Source organism: Aspergillus sydowii (genome assembly GCF_001890705.1).
Source record: "Aspergillus sydowii CBS 593.65 unplaced genomic scaffold ASPSYscaffold_12, whole genome shotgun sequence".
Taxonomy (NCBI): domain Eukaryota; kingdom Fungi; phylum Ascomycota; class Eurotiomycetes; order Eurotiales; family Aspergillaceae; genus Aspergillus; species Aspergillus sydowii.
In genome coordinates, this window is record NW_024467870.1 from 181,920 (window position 1) to 197,788 (window position 15,869).

A 15,869-nucleotide genomic window follows, 5' to 3' on the forward strand; every position below is an offset into this window, starting at 1 on the left:
AATTAGGATATATAGCTCGATCAACCGGTGCCTGTATGGTACGGTCCAAATACTGTTTTTTTCAGCATCTTTGCAGTGTCAGGATCTGTAGTATCGGGACTAGCCCAGCGGCGACATGAGATTAAATTGGATGGTGCCATGTCGCCGACACCGACCGTGGGCAGACTTATGTACTCGGTAGTGAAATTCCATGGCCCATGAATACCGTCTGGTTTCGTCATAAAAGTAACACCATAGCGTGAGGAATCGCCAGCAATCTCAGGTTGCGGAATGCAGAAGAAGTCGTGAACGCGAACGTGTTCAGGTGGGAGGACACTGTCATCTGGAACCGCATCAGGCGCCAAGCCGAGACACTCCTCTTCAATGGCCATGATGCGCGTGAAAATAGCATGATACTGCCTAGAATCCAGTAGCCACTCCCGCCTCGACGACCGCAAAAGCAGGTCGAGTGCCCTCCGGCGAATGCGTGGGTAGCGGCACTTCCAGGCGACAGCGTGCATGGGATAGATCAATCCAACTTCTAGGTTGAATTCCTTCGAAAGCCCATCTGCGTTGTCGGCAGAATCCGCCACGAGAGCCTCTGAAACCCGCAGAATCTCTTCATATTCTTTCCGACGAGTATCCCACTCGCATTCGTTGGGCACAACGTACGCAGCCAGTCCGACCTCGGAGCCATATTGCATGATTCGAATAACGTTTGCTGCGGCCTTCTCCTCCGTACTCCATGTGGATGCGCGGCGTTCTAGCAGATCCCGGAAGTTCGTTTTCCAGAGATCAAAGGAAATACGAAGGTCTTCAGATGGAGCCAGAAGGCCGGGACAAGGTGTCTGGTCGGCCTTGACCTGGGCATCCAGGCTTTGGAAAAAAGCCGCAGACGCAGTCACCAGATCAACAAGCGCAACTCTGGCCTCACGCAGCGTTTCGAATCTCGCTGGCATTTCCGGTGCTCCAGTCTTGGATTCGTGAAGGATGAGTCTATTCTTGGGGAAAGGGCTGAATTCCGAAGCGTTCAGACTAAAGAGTGTAAGAATGGGTGCAAGCTCGCTGTGCAGAAACTGCGCTTCGTAGGAAGGATATTCTTTTCTACGAAAAGACCGATTTTGCGTAGTTTGGGAGCTCCGACTCCAGGTTCTGAGGATACTGATCCCGTTCGCAATATGCGTGGCAGCAGCAGCAGCGTTGCGCCGTAGGAATTCAAAACTCGTAAACAGGATGCTGGCCATCACAATAATCGGCACGGCGGAGTCGCCCATCGCAGCCTTGACAACGGTTGATCGTATCGCTCTGGTATACAGATAGTCGGCATCTGCACTGTCCACCGCCCAGGTGTCCAAAGATTGAGCTTCACTCATATGCAGCGATCCCAGTGCAGCCAATGCCTGACGAATTGGCGGCTCCGATAGACTAAGTTGCAAGACACTCCGCCTCCAGAAATCCCCTTCAAGAAATCCAGCTAGCTGGTAGGAGGTCGTATTGAAGAAGAACTCCAAGGCTCTGGACTCTCTTGTCGAAATTATCGCTGCGGACTCTACGAGCTCACGAGGCGCACCCGAACTACTGGAGTTGGGCTGGGTATAGCCGTCGCATTTCCGGCCAGTGCTCACACATCTACAGTCATTAGCCAGTTGGTTATAACTGCATGACGAAACATACCTGTGGCATGACGGCTTGGCTTCATCACATTTGACTCGTCGTATCCTAGTTTATCGGGTCAGAAACGTCAGTGGTGGAAGCAGCCTGAACTGACTTGCAGGTGATACACCCCGTTCGGACCTTGGGCTTACTTGCCCTGGGTCTCGGGGTATGATGATCCATGGGGCGTCAATGATGAGACCAGACTGATAGATGACGAACAGGCGATGAACACACGATGGAGAAATGACTGCAGAGTGCCGGCGGATCACGTGCACGGTCTGCCCACGCCTTTTCCTATTCGGGATGAGTATATTCAACCATAGACGCACCATTCTGCGATAGCCCAGTATTTGCTAGGCTTTAAGAGCGGAGAATTTGGTTCGATCTGTGGTGCTGGCTTGCTGAGACAGCTATCGCATTTACAGGGTATCCGTGCTATTCGTCATTTGGGGAGATACTAAAGTTTATACCTCGTTGTTTATATATTATCTAGAGAAGCGCTTCCGCCCTTCCCTGTTCTTGATGCATAGGCAACACTGGATGGTTCATAGGTTTATCAAGATGATTCTATTGCGTCAAAATAGAACTACTATCATATATTGTCCAACAGCTCGTAACCCCGCTGCGGACATCGAAGATCGGAGTTAAAAGGATATTTCCGCCACAGTCATGTCAATTTATAAACCTCCAATCCCCAAGAACAGCAGTGAAATCACATAGAAGTGATGATATTCGTACCAAAAGGAAGGTTCCCATAAGCCCAGGCGACCAAACTTCAAACAACAAAATGCCGTCCAAACGCCTCCTCACGGCGCAGAAATTCATCTCCTACTTTGCAACCCTGGACCAGACAGTGTTGGAATCTATCTTGGGGGAAAACTACTACCACCAATTTGCACCGGCCTCAATAAACCCACCCGGCCCGTTTGACCGAAACGGGTTCCTGGCTCACACGAGTGGATTAAGCCGGGTCATGACCGGCTTCCCCGTCTTCGCAAAGGAGTATATCGAGAGTGAAAGCAGCAACCAGGTTGTTGTTTGGGCGACGAGCAAGACGGAGTTCCGGGAGGAGCTGAAGGATGATGGAATTCCGAGGGAGGAGTGGGAGTACGCAGGAGAGTACGTGTTTATGTTTACAATGGACGAGAATGGAGAAAAGGTGGTGAGGTGCATCGAGTTTTTGGATGGGGCAGCGACCCCAAGATTGCTTGAGTTGGCGAAGAGGGCAAGGGTGAATCTCGAACAGATTGAAACTAGTTTATAGTATTCCCAGATTGGGTCAAAGGTATAGGAAGTGACGGGATTACATTGAGTATCTGCGACTAGTATCTGAGACTAGGTGTTGGAGGAAATGCTGTACCCTGTACCTACCATGGCGATAGGTTCACGACGATCTATCCGAACCTCGTCTTTCTCTCGAGACGGTGCGAGAGGACTATCTGACGCAAGGGCCTGAAGCCGGAGTATCTTTTTCGGTTGAAGTGGGCAGACAAAATACTTCAGTGGCCTGCTTTGAATTGCAGATAGAGTGAACGCATCTGTCAATCATTTCGCATAACAGAGTTTGCCAAGCACTTAATCACTACATACAGTGTACATGGCTGGCGGAAGCATTTGCCCCTAGATTCCCAGGGTTGTCCCCGCTATAGTTGCTTGGCTTGGGTCCAACCCCATGGTGGAACTTGCGAATTGGAACAGCGGTTAGCTTTCGGGTATGATCCATCAATGCCTTGTATCCGTACACTCGGAATCCATGCACGTCGCTGTGGAAGGGGGTTGTTGTTGGCTGGCTCTGTTCAAGTAAAGGGGGAGTTTGTAAGGGGTATGGCATGTTGTGCAACAAACAACCAGCCTGCGATGAAGCAACAGCTTAAAGACTGGACAATCTGCCCTTCAAACCTTCCGAGTCTTTCAACCGAATTAACTTAACTTTTAACTTGAGTTTTGCATTTCTCATTATGAAGATCACCGCTGCCACCGTGTCTGTGCTGTTTGCCGCGTTCACCCCGGCGGTCGTTGGACAATGGCTTCCTGAAGGAACTCTTGCAGTCGTACGAACTCCCTGCCACCACCACGAACTGCTGAACTGACCCAATTTACTAACGCTTGATACACCGACCAATAGGTAACATTCCAGACGAATGACGGCACTGGAGTGACCGTTCCCGCTTCGGAGACTTGCGAGCCCAGTCCGTTCGGCGAGTAAGTCCTCGCCCCGATCTGGCCATAGAAAATACGAATCGCTGATCCTGTTCTTCTGCCAACTACCTAGGCCATTTGTAGCGGAAGTAATTGATATCGACAACAAAGTCCCGCACGTCAAATGCGCCTTCTATGAGTAAGTTGTCGCGCCCCTTGATACCTGTTACAAAACACGTTACCTGACGAATTACCATCCTTGAACAGCGGCGAGGATTGTGAGGGTCAAGACTACACCCTGAAGGAGGGTCTGCACCAATTTACCCGTGAGTTCGTGGTTGGTAGCTTCAAGTGTGCTGCTGTGGAGGAATGAGGATAATGCTAGTGTTTGGGGATAGCCCTGAGTGATACCGCGGTCTGCTTCCATGGGAGGTATGATACGTATGTTGTTTTAGTATTTCATATGACACAGAGTTGGTGTCACTGAGGGTAGATATAACTAAGAAGCCAGAGAAAGGACTTTATTATTCGTATATGAAGACTCTATCGTAAAATCAGAGTACATGTAGGGGTACAGATGCGGGATTATCTTTTATGCCTCACGACACCACTAATATCACACGCCCTGTAGTGGAGGGAGGAAATACTCGGGTGTATGGAGCTCTTCTGTCAAAAAGCGAAATGTGCATTGTTAAAGTTGACACCGATGCAGTGTGGCTGCTTAAATGACCATGCAAAGGAATGAAGGCCATAGGGGCGCTATACGGACTGGCATGCTGGGCATAAAGGCGCGTGGCCAGTGCGCAGAACAGACAGCATAAAGGAAAGCTTACTCCCGAGTCAAGCTTTCTACCTGCCTTGATCCACTTATTTTTTTTTTGTGATCACTAGAAACGGCACAATGAAGACAACTGCTATCTTTACTTCCATGCTCGCCGCTCTCACTCCGGCTGTGGTCGGACAGGTGCAGGTGCAATCATTCGGGTCTCTCGGGACAGTACGGACTTGTTACTATTGATAATTTCTAACTTTACCATCTGACACCTGGGGCCTTAGGAACAGATCACTATTTATTCGCATAGTGAGGGTGTGAATAGAATATTCAGCACTACAGCACCGACGACTTGCGAGAACAGTCCCTTTGGCGGGTATGTCATCACCCTAACCAATTCAATATATTTTGATTATGGATGCAACGATACGGGGAGCATCACTAAGATTAGTTATTTTACAGACCAGTCAATGCTACAACTATCGAAATTACCGAGCGCAAGGTGCCAATCAAGTGCACTTTCTACACGTAAGTGTCCGACTAGCCGATATCTCTGACGGAAGATGTTGTTTAATTAATTTTATTCACCTTTGCACAGCGGACACGAATGCAGCGGCCAAAACTACACCCTGGGAGCGGGTAAACACGACTTGGAGAAGCGTCCGTTGTTGGTGGATAGTTTCAAATGTGCCCAAAACGGGACTACTACTAATAACTAGATACGCTATAGTATCATCTTGTTCCATGAGGGGGGTTTTAGGGAGAGTGCCTTGTATCGGTGAATCTGATCTCGTTGCTGGTTGGATGTTACCTGTTTCTATTACTGCGTAAACCTGGTGCTAAGTATGAAGAGGATATAACTCTAGTTAATTTATAAGTATTATCTTGTTGTACTATTTGCCGCAATTGTGTTATAGTGCTATTCTTCCAGAGTTTAATCATTAAAATGTATCTATTGAGCATTTTCATAGCCTGTTATCTCTATAGTACGCCAATCCGGCACCGTATCCCAGAACTGCAATGCAAGAGAAACAAAAAGAAACCGCCACCAACATCCATTAAAACAAGAATATCCCTTGCAAATACTTAAACTCTTCTCCGCTCTTTCAACCAAGCCATCATCCCACACCCCGCATAAACAAGGACAATAAAAATCTGCGGCAAAAAGCCCAAAAAGAAATAAATCACCCAGCTCCCCCTCAACACATCAAACTTGGACACCTTGGTCATATCATTCTTATCCAGACTCGCCGCAGTAAGAACCGAGTACAGCACGCGCACAAACAAACAAGGGATGACGGCCGCCATCGACGTCGTGATGTAGTAATTCACAGTGGGGAAACTGCGGCGCGATTTCCAGAGCAAGGCGACGCCCACCGCGATACCGGCGAGACCAACCATGAATAACGCAGCGGAGGCCTTGGAGAATGTAACTGCCTTTGCGAACTTCTCTGGGTCGATGTGGCCGGAGGAATCGGGGGATCGTTTGGAACCGCCCACAGCGCCGAGGACGAGGCCGACCATGATGATCGGGTGTAGGGCGAGGAGGATCAGATTCAGCGGGGTGAGCTCTGGTAGTCCAGGCTTTGAGCCCTTGGAGGAATTGGGCATTGGAGTAGTAGGGGCGGGCGCGTCGACGGGGGAGTAGGAGTAGGCCGGGGTGGGTTCCTTTGCTTTTGACTTGGAGGAGGCGTTGACGAGCGAGAGGGTCGCGTTGAGGAGGGGACCGAGGGCGATGGTGTACAGGATCTGGGCCCCTAGCTGTAGGCCCTTTGAAGGCTTGGATTGGTTTGTCATGGAGATATACATTGCCGGGCCGATGATTTTGGCTGGTGTTGTTAGTACACGATGACTTCCTTTTTTAATTTTTTGAGGAGACGAACCGAGAACGAAGACGCTCAGGTAGATCCATGCCGTCTGCTTCTTCTTTGACAGGTAGTGGTATGTGCAGAAGGAGACGGGGGCAAAAAAGACGAGATAGACGGCCAGCTCGATGGCGGCCAGGATCTGGTGCGGATTCATGGCTCTGCAATGATTTGGGATGGAGTGAATGGGGTGAACAGACAGTGCCTACCGGAAGACAGCATTTAAATAAGATATTTGGCCCGTCAGTGGATATTGCTTGTCGAGTACAGCCTCAGCCTCAGCCCCCAAGCCCTACAATCTCGAACGGCCGTCAGCCTTTTGCGTGGGTCCGCCTCCAACGCCGTGTCCGAGTCCGTACTCCGTAGTCCGACGGAGCTGCGTTAGGTGCCTTTTTTGGGGCTGAATCTGCCTGGCGTGTCCATCATTACCGCAAGTGCTGCATAGCCACGCGCTACTCAGGCTTATCTGGTCTAGGCTTGTCTTGTGTACGGGGAAGGGGGGCTTGGGGGCCATAACTATTGATGGGTTGCAGATTACTCGAGCGTAAGCCATTGTCCATATCAACAAATAACAGCAAGTCGAAGCATATTGGCAGCGGCGATCGCACCCAATGGCCCCGACTCCGAGTGATTTAGCAGTTTCCACCCACTTGGCGATCGACAAACGGCCTGCCGAATATACGAGGCAGAAAATAGAAATAGGACACCCCTACGGTCGGATCCGAGCACTTTTCTCCCTCCTCCGGACTGCCTTCGGGTTAGTTTTATCAGGGGTTGTTGGGTGAACATTGCTATTTTACAATTATCTCTGCAGATGCGACAGTTTATTGGAACACTTGAGTAGGTCTGTGCTCTGGCTGAGCGAGATGTTTAATACGGCAAAACCAATGCCGTCATCATGCATTGCCTAAATACTGACATGCAAGGTAAACACGGCTTTCGGAGTCCGAGGCCGTGCCATGTCTGTCATGTCAATAGCAAAGCGTCTGCCACTTCCATGATATCACACGTCGGGCGGTCCGCCTGTACGAGGCCCATGGCCCAGCCCAGGAACCGAGCTGGATCCCCGCAATGCGGGCGGACCTTCCGAACTCCGCGGATGAGGGGCACCAGATAACTGTTTAACCGAAGATATATCCAGCTTCTCTCCTCAACATCCATCTGCATCTCCACCATCAATCTCCCGGATATGGCCATCAAACAGATCGTGTGCTCCGGCACACCATACGAAGTACATCACATCTCCCGAGTTCACGTGCAAACAAACAGCACTCTGACATCCGGATCCAGATCGGACACGAGCATGGCTCTCAAGCCGCACCGGAAATCGCGCGCGCGATCACATTCTACGCGGGGATGTTCGCCAAACACAGCAAGCTCGACTGGGCCCAGGTCCAGGAGCTCGCGCGCGATTTCGACGGGTTGATTCGCGAGAAGTGGCCGCGATATTACGAGGAGCTTCAGGGTGCGTCTCCTCATCTGACTATACAACATGTAGAAGGCATAATGCATAATGTTGATACCCAAGATCCCGGCTAGGAATCGCGGCCGGTGCAAAGCGCGACTTGATCGATATAATCGCCCTGAATGTCCGGACCGAGATTGTCTTTGGGCAGTTCAGCGACGGGTGCACGAGTCTGTACTACCAGGGCAATGGGAACTCCTTCCAGGGGCAGAACTGGGATGTACGTACCTACCTGCCTACCTACTACCCCTCCAGCTCGGACTCGGACTCTTCCAACTGCCGCCACTATTATAATACGAGCAACTAATACCCGCGACAGTGGAACGAAGCACAAAGCGAAAACCTAATCCAAGTAACACTCATCCAACAAAACCAGCCCACGATCAAAATGATCACCGAAGCCGGGCAGATCGGGAAAATCGGGCTGAACTCCGCCGGCGTCGGTGTGTGCTTCAACGCGGTTCGCGCAAAGGGTATGGACAAGACACGCATCCCTGTCCACCTGGGGCTCCGGGTTGCATTGGAGAGTTCGTCCGCGATGGAAGCGGTCGAGAATATAGAGAGGATTGGTATGGCTAGCTCGGCGCATATACTTCTGGGCGATGCGACGACGGCGGTTGGGTTGGAATTTACTTCCTCCACTTTTGCGCGCGTCCCCGTTAATGAGAAGGGGTATCTGGTGCATACGAACCATATGCTGCTGCCGCATAAGGATATTAATGAACCCATCTGGTTGAAGGATTCGCCTGTGCGTGTTCAGACGATGGGAGAGAATATCGCGAAGCTCGGCCCTGTGACGTGGGATAGTTTCAAGACACTGTTTCAAGACGAGACGCACTTCCCTTGCTCAATTAATCGGGCCGCTGAGGGGGGCAGCGATATTGCGACGCTGTTTAACATTGTCATGGATCTGGGGGGTAAGAGGGCTGAGGTGACAATGGGGAGACCGACAACGACAGCTGGTGCCGCGGGTGAAAGGATTATTCTCAGCTTCGAGCAATAGTTGCTTTATCTTTACTTTACCTACTTTGTATTCAGTTACAGCTTACCTGTTTTGAAAGAGCCGGCAGTCTGGTAGTGAAAGACGCCGGATTGTCCTATCAATGAGCTTCTCAATGAAGGATCCTTTGACACTGTTCCTTTTATACCGCACTTCACACTTCACCGAGTCCCAGACAATGACTGCCTGGATATATCATCTCACCCACTGATGCCGCCGGCCACGTCAAAACTCTCTTCACGCATCCAAACTCTGTCTTTCCTAACTGTATACATTATCCTTATCATGCAATCCGCCGTCCAAGCTCTTCCCCAGCCACATCTCATTTCTACACACTTCCAATTCTCTCCTCCGAAACGTCGCTTGTCATTTGCCCCGTCGCCTTCCCCAGTCTGCGTCCGCCGTCGCTCATCAACCCGCAGCAGCTTCAGTGCCATGTCCTGCACGAAATCAAGAAGAGGCTCTGTCCCACACGAACCGCTCGCCACAATCGCCAGCAGAGTGAGAACCCTCTGTCGAGATACAGAGACCCTGGTGACGAATACAGGGCACCACGAGAAATGCATCATAAAGCAGCTGCGCCGCTTCGATGCTTGGGCTACATCAGTCGATGCGTACAGTCACAGCCACAGCCACAGCCATCAATTCCGGACGCTGGAGGAGCGCCTGCGGCAGTTCTCGCCTTGGCTTCCGTATGATACGCTGGAGATGCTGCATCACCTGGAACTAAATTTGATTACGCTCGCGGACTACGTGGAAAAGATGCAGGACGTGTTTACACCGGTCGAAGAGCGTGGGAATCTGGGGAAGCTCATCTGCAAGACCAAGATGGGCATCATTCATGGCCTCGATAGACTTGACGGGGTGAAAAATGCGATCGGGCCCCATGGTGATGATGATGATGATGAGGCAGACCTTTTGTCTGCGATTGATGACGCATTCCCCAGGGGTATTGATGTTGCCTAGCAGTCCCACCGTTGGGATGGACAACATCCAGCAGGCACCTTTGCGCTATCTGATTTTCTGCGGTTTTCCACTCCTTACAGAGACTTTACCATTGCGGTTATCACTCATTTCATGATTGAACTCTCACCAGGGGCTGGTTGTTGGGACCAGAAAAATCATAATACATTCGCTGCATCCATATGAATTCCAGCCAAAAAAAGCCGTAAAGCCAGGATATACCCCTTGGCAGTATAGAGAAAACAGCAGACCCCCGTCGTAAACAATATCTATCTCGATTGGTGCTAATCCTCTACTAGAACTGAACCATCGGTTCTGGGGTCAATTCGCCTTTGACTTAGAAGCCGGTGGGATTGTATTCCGCGAACAGCCCCCTGGAACCGCCTCTGCAAATGCATTTTGGATGAAGTCTGAGGTCTCCGGTATGCTACCCAGAAGGGCCCTCGCATGGCCGTCATTAGTAAACGTCGTGAACAGCACGGTAGCCCCGTTCGCACACCAGAAGTCTACCATTGCTGGTACATCAGCGTAAGGGATGATCTCGTCCTGCAGACCGTGGTAGACAAACACCGGAGCTACTGGTACCTCATCTGGATTTATGCCGAGCAAATTGTGTTCGAGAACAGCCGCAATTTTATCGTGCTGCAGAAGGGCAGGCCCAAGTGTCTGGATATCCGGTGAGAACATGGACTTATGATGGAAATGGCCCAAGTCTGCCACAACACAGTGGGAGTTCGCGTAGTCCAGAAGCTCTCGGCCTTCGTCGGTGACAATGCTGTCAATCACAGACTGCAGCTGTGCGCTATATGCGCTGGGCTTACACAATCCATCGATTGCCGCTGGGAGGAATCCACTAAACGTGCTGTTGTCGAGGTGATAAAATGTTCCTGAGAGGTTGGCCGGAGTGCCCCCTTGTGCCCAACCCTTGATGTTTAATTCAGGGGCATACGATGACTGGAGAGAGGCAGCCCACCCTGTTGCTATTGCACCTCCAGAATACCCTACGCCAACAATCGCAGGCTCATCGTTGAAGATACGGAGTGTCTTCTGGAAGGTAATAACAGCCCGCATCCCGTCCAACACGGACATCCCTGCCACACGTCCGGCGGCCAGCGCAGCATCCGGCCCTTCATAATCGGGTGATGCAACGATATACCCTTGTGCTACGCGTTGCTGTATGAATAACATCTCGAGTGAGGATATCAGGTCCGTTTGGGGAGCACCCAGCTGGTACTGGTAGCTGGGGTCACAGCTGACCGAAGCGCTGTCGTAGGCAGTGTGAAAGGAGATAAAACGGTCACTGAAGGCCCGGTATGGTCTGAATACGGTCGTGACAGTGGCGATAGCAGAGCCAGCAACTGCAGTGGTGCGATACAGGAGTTGAAATGCTTGGACCCGGTTGGGGGCGATGCCGAAAAACGATGCGGCTATCCGGCGACTGCGAAGAATAGTTCCTGGCGCCACGCCCTCGAACCCAGCAGGAGGGCTATAAAAGGGATCTGTCGCCGGGTCCTGAGGGTAGGAATTGAGCAGCCATGGTGGCGGCCCCAACATGAGCAAATAGAAGTTCGTCACGGCACAAAGGAAGCACAGTACGCTGATCAGAGGAACCACAAACAATATGAAGTCATGCATCCTGCTGTGATCAATATGCTTATTGAAATAGCCCGTAGTATTAGCAGGCCGCCTTGTTCCAAGTCCACGTGTGAGTGCCTCAGAGAGTAATCTTTAGGAGGACAGCCTATAGCCTACGAGCGTGGTGGCTCTTTCTTGCAGTCAGTTGTACTTTCCTGGGTGCAGCACTCAGCTTACCCCATGGGCAGTTGCAACTGGAAGGAGTCTATACCGAGGAAGTCAAACCATGTATTCATACCATACTAGATGTTATATCATGAGTTTCTAAATATCGCCTAAATAGGAGATTTACATGTACCTGGACGCCTGGAAGCTTTAATAACTCTACTTAATATTATATTCTACTTGTCAGGAACTAGTATTACTCAATGCCCTATATTAAAAGATAATACTGTATGCACCCGTCGAACGTCCTTGTCTAGAAGATCAATCAAAGAAGGACACGGTCCCTTTATTGTGCAGGTAGTATAGGTTGCCATTTCGCTAAACCCTATATAACTTCAACTAGTAGCAATGGACCGCTAGTTATTACTGGGATTACACTGCATATTCTGGCCGATTACGCCTTCAGCCTCATGGCAGCCTCATGGAAGGGCAGATGTTGATTCTCGAAAGCCCATGTCAAGCTCGCCTTAAACCATATTACCGGTAGGACTAGGCTGTGGATGTGAACCGACATTGAGTATGGGGCGTGGTTGCACCAGGACCGAATGCAAATGCGAGTGCAAAACCCAGTGCGAAACCGAGAAGTAGAATTTTCTTCCTCTGTATCGAGACACGGTTATACATAGTATTAATTAGTCTGTTCTTTCAACGTGTGCCACGGTCGACGCCCGCAGTAATACTAAATAAATGAAAACATCAATGTAACTATCAGTGCGGACCTGATGGCATTTTAAAGGGTGACCTAATTTTAGTGACGGAAATGAGAGAAACATCACCATATGTTGCTCAATATTATGTATTCTCTATCGTAGCGTATGAAAATATATTTAAAATCAATGTCAGGCAAGTCCAGCCAACACCATGGATGATCCCACCCAAGCCTTATAATTTCGCAACCTGGAGGCTCTGAATTACCAAAAACAGTGGCTGCGTTCTATTTATTCCTTTTGGATGAGTATAGCCTGCCGGTTGCGGCCGCAGTGCCTGCTATTTATATACCGTAGACATAGTGCAAGAAAGATATCATGACGACCCAGATTTTATATGCCCCCAACGAGCAGCCGCAAAGATCCCTGCACCCCCCACAGCCAGGAGCAAGGCAGATATCGTGCTAAACCATCCCACGCCAATAGAATCCGAAGCCGGAATCGCAACCGCGGACGCAACAGCACCAAAGATATACCGAATGAAGAAATTCCCTGCAATAAGCTCTGCACTCCTATCCGGCACCACATCCAGACAATACGTGTTCAGACTGGGATAGCAGAAAAGCTGCGCAATGCCTTGCAGGAACATAAAGACAATCGGCACCGGGAGCCCGCCAAACGCCTTGTCGACGGACCACCCATATATGAGCATGCAGGCTGGAAGCACTATACCCAGGAATGGCACGGCCGCGTATAGACGGTCCTCTGGTACAAATACCTTTCCTCTGCGCTCGTACCATTTTCTTGCGACGTAGTCAGCCCACCGCCCACCGCCGAATGTGCCGAGTATGTACCCTACTCCTGGGGCTAGGTACAGTAAACCGGATTGAAGCGGTGTTTCGAGATGGAATCTCGGATTCAGGACATAGCGGATTGGGGTGAGGAGTCCGTATTGGTTCCAAACAAGAGAGCCGCTGGCAATCGCTGTGACCACCAAACTAGGGTGCTTGAACGGGGTAATAACTCGCCAGGGATTCGTCATTGTAAGGAGCTTCATCACCTTCTGGCCCCTCGTTAGCCCCTTCAACGGACGGGGTGCGTTCTCTCCAAGTGTCTCGGCCAGGAGAAAGAACGAGCCCAGAAGGGCTGTCCCTGCGAGTCCAGTCTGCAGCCAGAATATAACGCGCCATGTGGTATATGTGACAATTGCACCGGCTAGTAATGGGCCAATTGTTGGTCCAACCAATGTACCGGTATAGAACCAGGCGAGGCCGGTGGCGCGATCTAGCGGTCGGTACAGGTCACGAATGATAGCTGGTCCTATAACTAGGATGGCCGTGCCCGCGAACGCAGTGAGCATGCGAAAAATCATGAACGAAGCAATATTTGGACTCAGGGCCGTCCCGATAGAGGCACCCAAGAATGCCAGTGTGCTCGCCAGACAAGACTAAGAAGTCTAGTTAGTTTTGGTATATACAATCAAGGGCTTGTCTGGATCCGTACCATGCGCCTGCCAATTGTCTGGCACCAGGGACCCCAGAAGCACGGACTCAGAGCCATGAATACTAGATACAAAGCATTACTCAACCCGATCACGGAGCCAGACGTATTGTACGTGGAAGCAACGTTAGGAATAGCCGATAGCACCGAAGTGCTTGCCATTGGAGAGAGCAGTCCAGTCCACGCGATAACCACGACCATGACCATCTTCCTCCGATTTGAGAACCGGTCAAACTCATCCACCGGAGACTCGACTCTTGGCTCTTCGACGTCCCCATTATTCTTCTCAGGTTGGCTTAAGCTCATGTTGTCGGTGGGTCAGGGTCCAACTAAACAGCTGGAGAGATGAAGCTGAAGCTATCACGCAATTGCGGAGGATAGCCATTAATTGAATTGAATCCACCTTGCTCACTCCTGCAGTGACTCAGAACTGGTCGGGTAGCAAAAGAGATTCGGAAGAATTCTCTAAAATGTATCCAGTTACCTCGGGGAAACGGATTCTTATCCGAACAGCGGATTCAATGAGTCCACGCCAGACGAAACACTCCAATTATGTGCGTCTTTTCACATGGAATCTGCAATCGGCCGTGGATCCAATATCTATCAATAAACTGACAGGCTAGTTGGCTGTTGATCACCGTTCTGGCCCTCTTCCAGCCGGGTCTGGATGCGCCCTACAGGGAGTACCACTGTCGCTTCAGTCATACCGCCACCTTTTCGCCATCAATTCGTCTTCTCTGCCGTAAGTATTGAGGCCTGATGATGCTGCTCTTTGAATTCTCATCGGAACACGTCCATTCCACCGGCTACCATTACGAACGAGCCTTTGTTCGCCTGGTCATTGACAAGGTATGTCGTCGAATCCTGGCATGTTTGACTTGTCAACCAGGTGCATTTCGCGGCATGATCGTCAAATTTCGTATGTCGGTTACGTATGGCAGACGAATGCACATTCCTCATTACGCACTGTGGTATTTCAGCATGTGTCCTAGACATTATATCAACGACTAACCCGTAACCACAGTTTATCCAAATAATCTATCATTCGAAATGAGGTGCTTTCATAAGAGCGCTTCAGTACGTTTCTAGCAACATGCTCTAACCAACTCTGTGTCTACAAAACACCACATAATGGCCCAGGTGACAAAGACGCCGCCCGCCCAAAATGCCTTGACAATGGCGCCCAGATGTGCTCGGTAGTAGTGCATTCTGTCGATACCAACTAGTTTGGCCACCGCCTAGTTCACCCGATGTCGCCCAATACAGCAAGACCCCGGACTTCATAGCAAACGGGGTGGAACGTGCCCCATGGCCCATGGCCAGGTGCAAAGGCTGGACCGGTTTGTAGGTATCTGCGGTTAATCTCTGGCTGATAATTCACATTGAAGCAGTATGTCCCGGACATGCAAGGCAAGGTCGATGCTGGTCTCGTTGACAGGCCTCGCGGGGACGCACTGCTCAGAGACTCTGCCCGGTAGGAGGGCGACCGACCGACTATAGTTATGGATGTATTCCAGTAGAACCCGGTGACCCGTTATTATCGTGGTTATTACAGTAACAATGATATAATCTATTGCAGCTGAGACGCTGATGCCCTTGGTATTCACTGAACTTTTAGGGACAGGGAACAAATAATATATATATTTCGGGGCATGCAGGCTGTTATCGAAATAACCATTCAACCATAGGAATCCGCTGTGTTAAAGTTTACAGCTGTACAAAGGGGAGATGCCCAGGCATGCTGAATAAGTTGTGGGAGTGCTCGGAAATATATATATTCAGCAATATCCAACTCAGTCTGGGGGTTTGACGAGAGCAAAACCTTCGAGGATGATCGTACGATACTGCCATTAAATCTTTTTTGATTACTATTCTGGAAAGAGAATAAACGTGGATAAAATATATTCATCAAGTCTATTAAAATATGGTAACCCAAGGACGCCTTTATCCCATCCTCGACGAATCCTGTCTTCCAAGAATAAAAGAAACGAACGGTATATAGTAGGTAGATACATGGTGTATGGTGTATATATACATTACATCCCCGAGATCTCACATTCTATACAAGCATAAGTCATTGAAC

At 50.1% G+C, this 15,869-nt stretch overlaps 9 protein-coding genes across 9 annotated transcripts; 5 read left to right on the forward strand and 4 right to left on the reverse strand.

Moving 5' to 3' along the window:
- Positions 1 to 20: 20 nt before the first annotated feature.
- On the reverse strand, positions 21 to 1,815 carry ASPSYDRAFT_92996 (Zn(II)2Cys6 transcription factor; the record flags this gene model as incomplete). Its single annotated transcript, XM_040852763.1, has 3 exons — positions 21 to 1,608; positions 1,654 to 1,698; positions 1,748 to 1,815. 3 exons carry the CDS (start codon positions 1,813 to 1,815, stop codon positions 21 to 23), a joined length of 1,701 nt encoding a protein of 566 aa, XP_040698768.1.
- A 607-nt stretch (positions 1,816 to 2,422) lies between these two features.
- Positions 2,423 to 2,899, forward strand: ASPSYDRAFT_92997 (uncharacterized protein; the record flags this gene model as incomplete). The annotated part of the gene is made up of 1 exon (XM_040852764.1): positions 2,423 to 2,899. The coding sequence occupies one exon, from the start codon at positions 2,423 to 2,425 to the stop codon at positions 2,897 to 2,899; it is 477 nt and encodes a 158-aa protein (XP_040698769.1).
- A 694-nt stretch (positions 2,900 to 3,593) lies between these two features.
- On the forward strand, positions 3,594 to 4,147 carry ASPSYDRAFT_92998 (uncharacterized protein; the record flags this gene model as incomplete). Its single annotated transcript, XM_040852765.1, has 4 exons — positions 3,594 to 3,686; positions 3,761 to 3,837; positions 3,908 to 3,973; positions 4,042 to 4,147. 4 exons carry the CDS (start codon positions 3,594 to 3,596, stop codon positions 4,145 to 4,147), a joined length of 342 nt encoding a protein of 113 aa, XP_040698770.1.
- A 528-nt stretch (positions 4,148 to 4,675) lies between these two features.
- ASPSYDRAFT_34784 (uncharacterized protein) lies at positions 4,676 to 5,265 on the forward strand (the record flags this gene model as incomplete). Its single annotated transcript, XM_040845280.1, has 4 exons — positions 4,676 to 4,771; positions 4,831 to 4,922; positions 5,009 to 5,074; positions 5,145 to 5,265. 4 exons carry the CDS (start codon positions 4,676 to 4,678, stop codon positions 5,263 to 5,265), a joined length of 375 nt encoding a protein of 124 aa, XP_040698771.1.
- A 165-nt stretch (positions 5,266 to 5,430) lies between these two features.
- Positions 5,431 to 6,949, reverse strand: ASPSYDRAFT_135467 (uncharacterized protein). The gene is made up of 2 exons (XM_040840725.1): positions 6,430 to 6,949; positions 5,431 to 6,375 (listed from the first exon to the last, which is right to left on the reverse strand). Exons 1-2 carry the CDS (start codon positions 6,566 to 6,568, stop codon positions 5,633 to 5,635), a joined length of 882 nt encoding a protein of 293 aa, XP_040698772.1. The 5' UTR covers positions 6,569 to 6,949; the 3' UTR covers positions 5,431 to 5,632.
- A 339-nt stretch (positions 6,950 to 7,288) lies between these two features.
- Positions 7,289 to 9,116, forward strand: ASPSYDRAFT_49120 (uncharacterized protein). The gene is made up of 4 exons (XM_040847779.1): positions 7,289 to 7,642; positions 7,702 to 7,876; positions 7,951 to 8,096; positions 8,196 to 9,116. The coding sequence occupies exons 1-4, from the start codon at positions 7,601 to 7,603 to the stop codon at positions 8,877 to 8,879; spliced, it is 1,047 nt and encodes a 348-aa protein (XP_040698773.1). The 5' UTR covers positions 7,289 to 7,600; the 3' UTR covers positions 8,880 to 9,116.
- Positions 9,117 to 9,186: 70 nt separating this feature from the next.
- ASPSYDRAFT_49121 (uncharacterized protein) lies at positions 9,187 to 10,106 on the forward strand. Its single transcript, XM_040847780.1, has one exon. It carries the CDS (start codon positions 9,312 to 9,314, stop codon positions 9,840 to 9,842), a length of 531 nt encoding a protein of 176 aa, XP_040698774.1. The 5' UTR covers positions 9,187 to 9,311; the 3' UTR covers positions 9,843 to 10,106.
- Positions 10,107 to 10,160: 54 nt separating this feature from the next.
- ASPSYDRAFT_159617 (uncharacterized protein) lies at positions 10,161 to 11,393 on the reverse strand (the record flags this gene model as incomplete). Its single annotated transcript, XM_040842841.1, has 1 exon — positions 10,161 to 11,393. The coding sequence occupies one exon, from the start codon at positions 11,391 to 11,393 to the stop codon at positions 10,161 to 10,163; it is 1,233 nt and encodes a 410-aa protein (XP_040698775.1).
- Positions 11,394 to 12,423: 1,030 nt separating this feature from the next.
- On the reverse strand, positions 12,424 to 14,204 carry ASPSYDRAFT_71527 (uncharacterized protein). The gene is made up of 2 exons (XM_040850588.1): positions 13,790 to 14,204; positions 12,424 to 13,733 (listed from the first exon to the last, which is right to left on the reverse strand). The coding sequence occupies exons 1-2, from the start codon at positions 14,090 to 14,092 to the stop codon at positions 12,663 to 12,665; spliced, it is 1,374 nt and encodes a 457-aa protein (XP_040698776.1). The 5' UTR covers positions 14,093 to 14,204; the 3' UTR covers positions 12,424 to 12,662.
- Between the last annotated feature and the right edge of the window lie 1,665 nt (positions 14,205 to 15,869).

What these genes read in the sequence shown, in the direction of transcription:
- ASPSYDRAFT_71527 (XM_040850588.1), bottom strand. Translation starts at nt 14,092, where the DNA reads ATGAGCTTAAGCCAACCTGAGAAGAATAATGGGGACGTCGAAGAGCCA. An exon ending in AGACAATTGGCAGGCGCATG is followed by an intron (nt 13,734 to 13,789) that starts GTACGGATCCAG and finishes TAGACTTCTTAG; the next exon opens with TCTTGTCTGGCGAGCACACT.
- ASPSYDRAFT_49121 (XM_040847780.1), top strand. Translation starts at nt 9,312, where the DNA reads ATGTCCTGCACGAAATCAAGAAGAGGCTCTGTCCCACACGAACCGCTC.
- ASPSYDRAFT_49120 (XM_040847779.1), top strand. Translation starts at nt 7,601, where the DNA reads ATGGCCATCAAACAGATCGTGTGCTCCGGCACACCATACGAA. An exon ending in ATATTACGAGGAGCTTCAGG is followed by an intron (nt 7,877 to 7,950) that starts GTGCGTCTCCTC and finishes GATCCCGGCTAG; the next exon opens with GAATCGCGGCCGGTGCAAAG. An exon ending in TCCAGGGGCAGAACTGGGAT is followed by an intron (nt 8,097 to 8,195) that starts GTACGTACCTAC and finishes TACCCGCGACAG; the next exon opens with TGGAACGAAGCACAAAGCGA.
- ASPSYDRAFT_135467 (XM_040840725.1), bottom strand. Translation starts at nt 6,568, where the DNA reads ATGAATCCGCACCAGATCCTGGCCGCCATCGAGCTGGCCGTCTATCTC. An exon ending in CCTGAGCGTCTTCGTTCTCG is followed by an intron (nt 6,376 to 6,429) that starts GTTCGTCTCCTC and finishes TAACAACACCAG; the next exon opens with CCAAAATCATCGGCCCGGCA.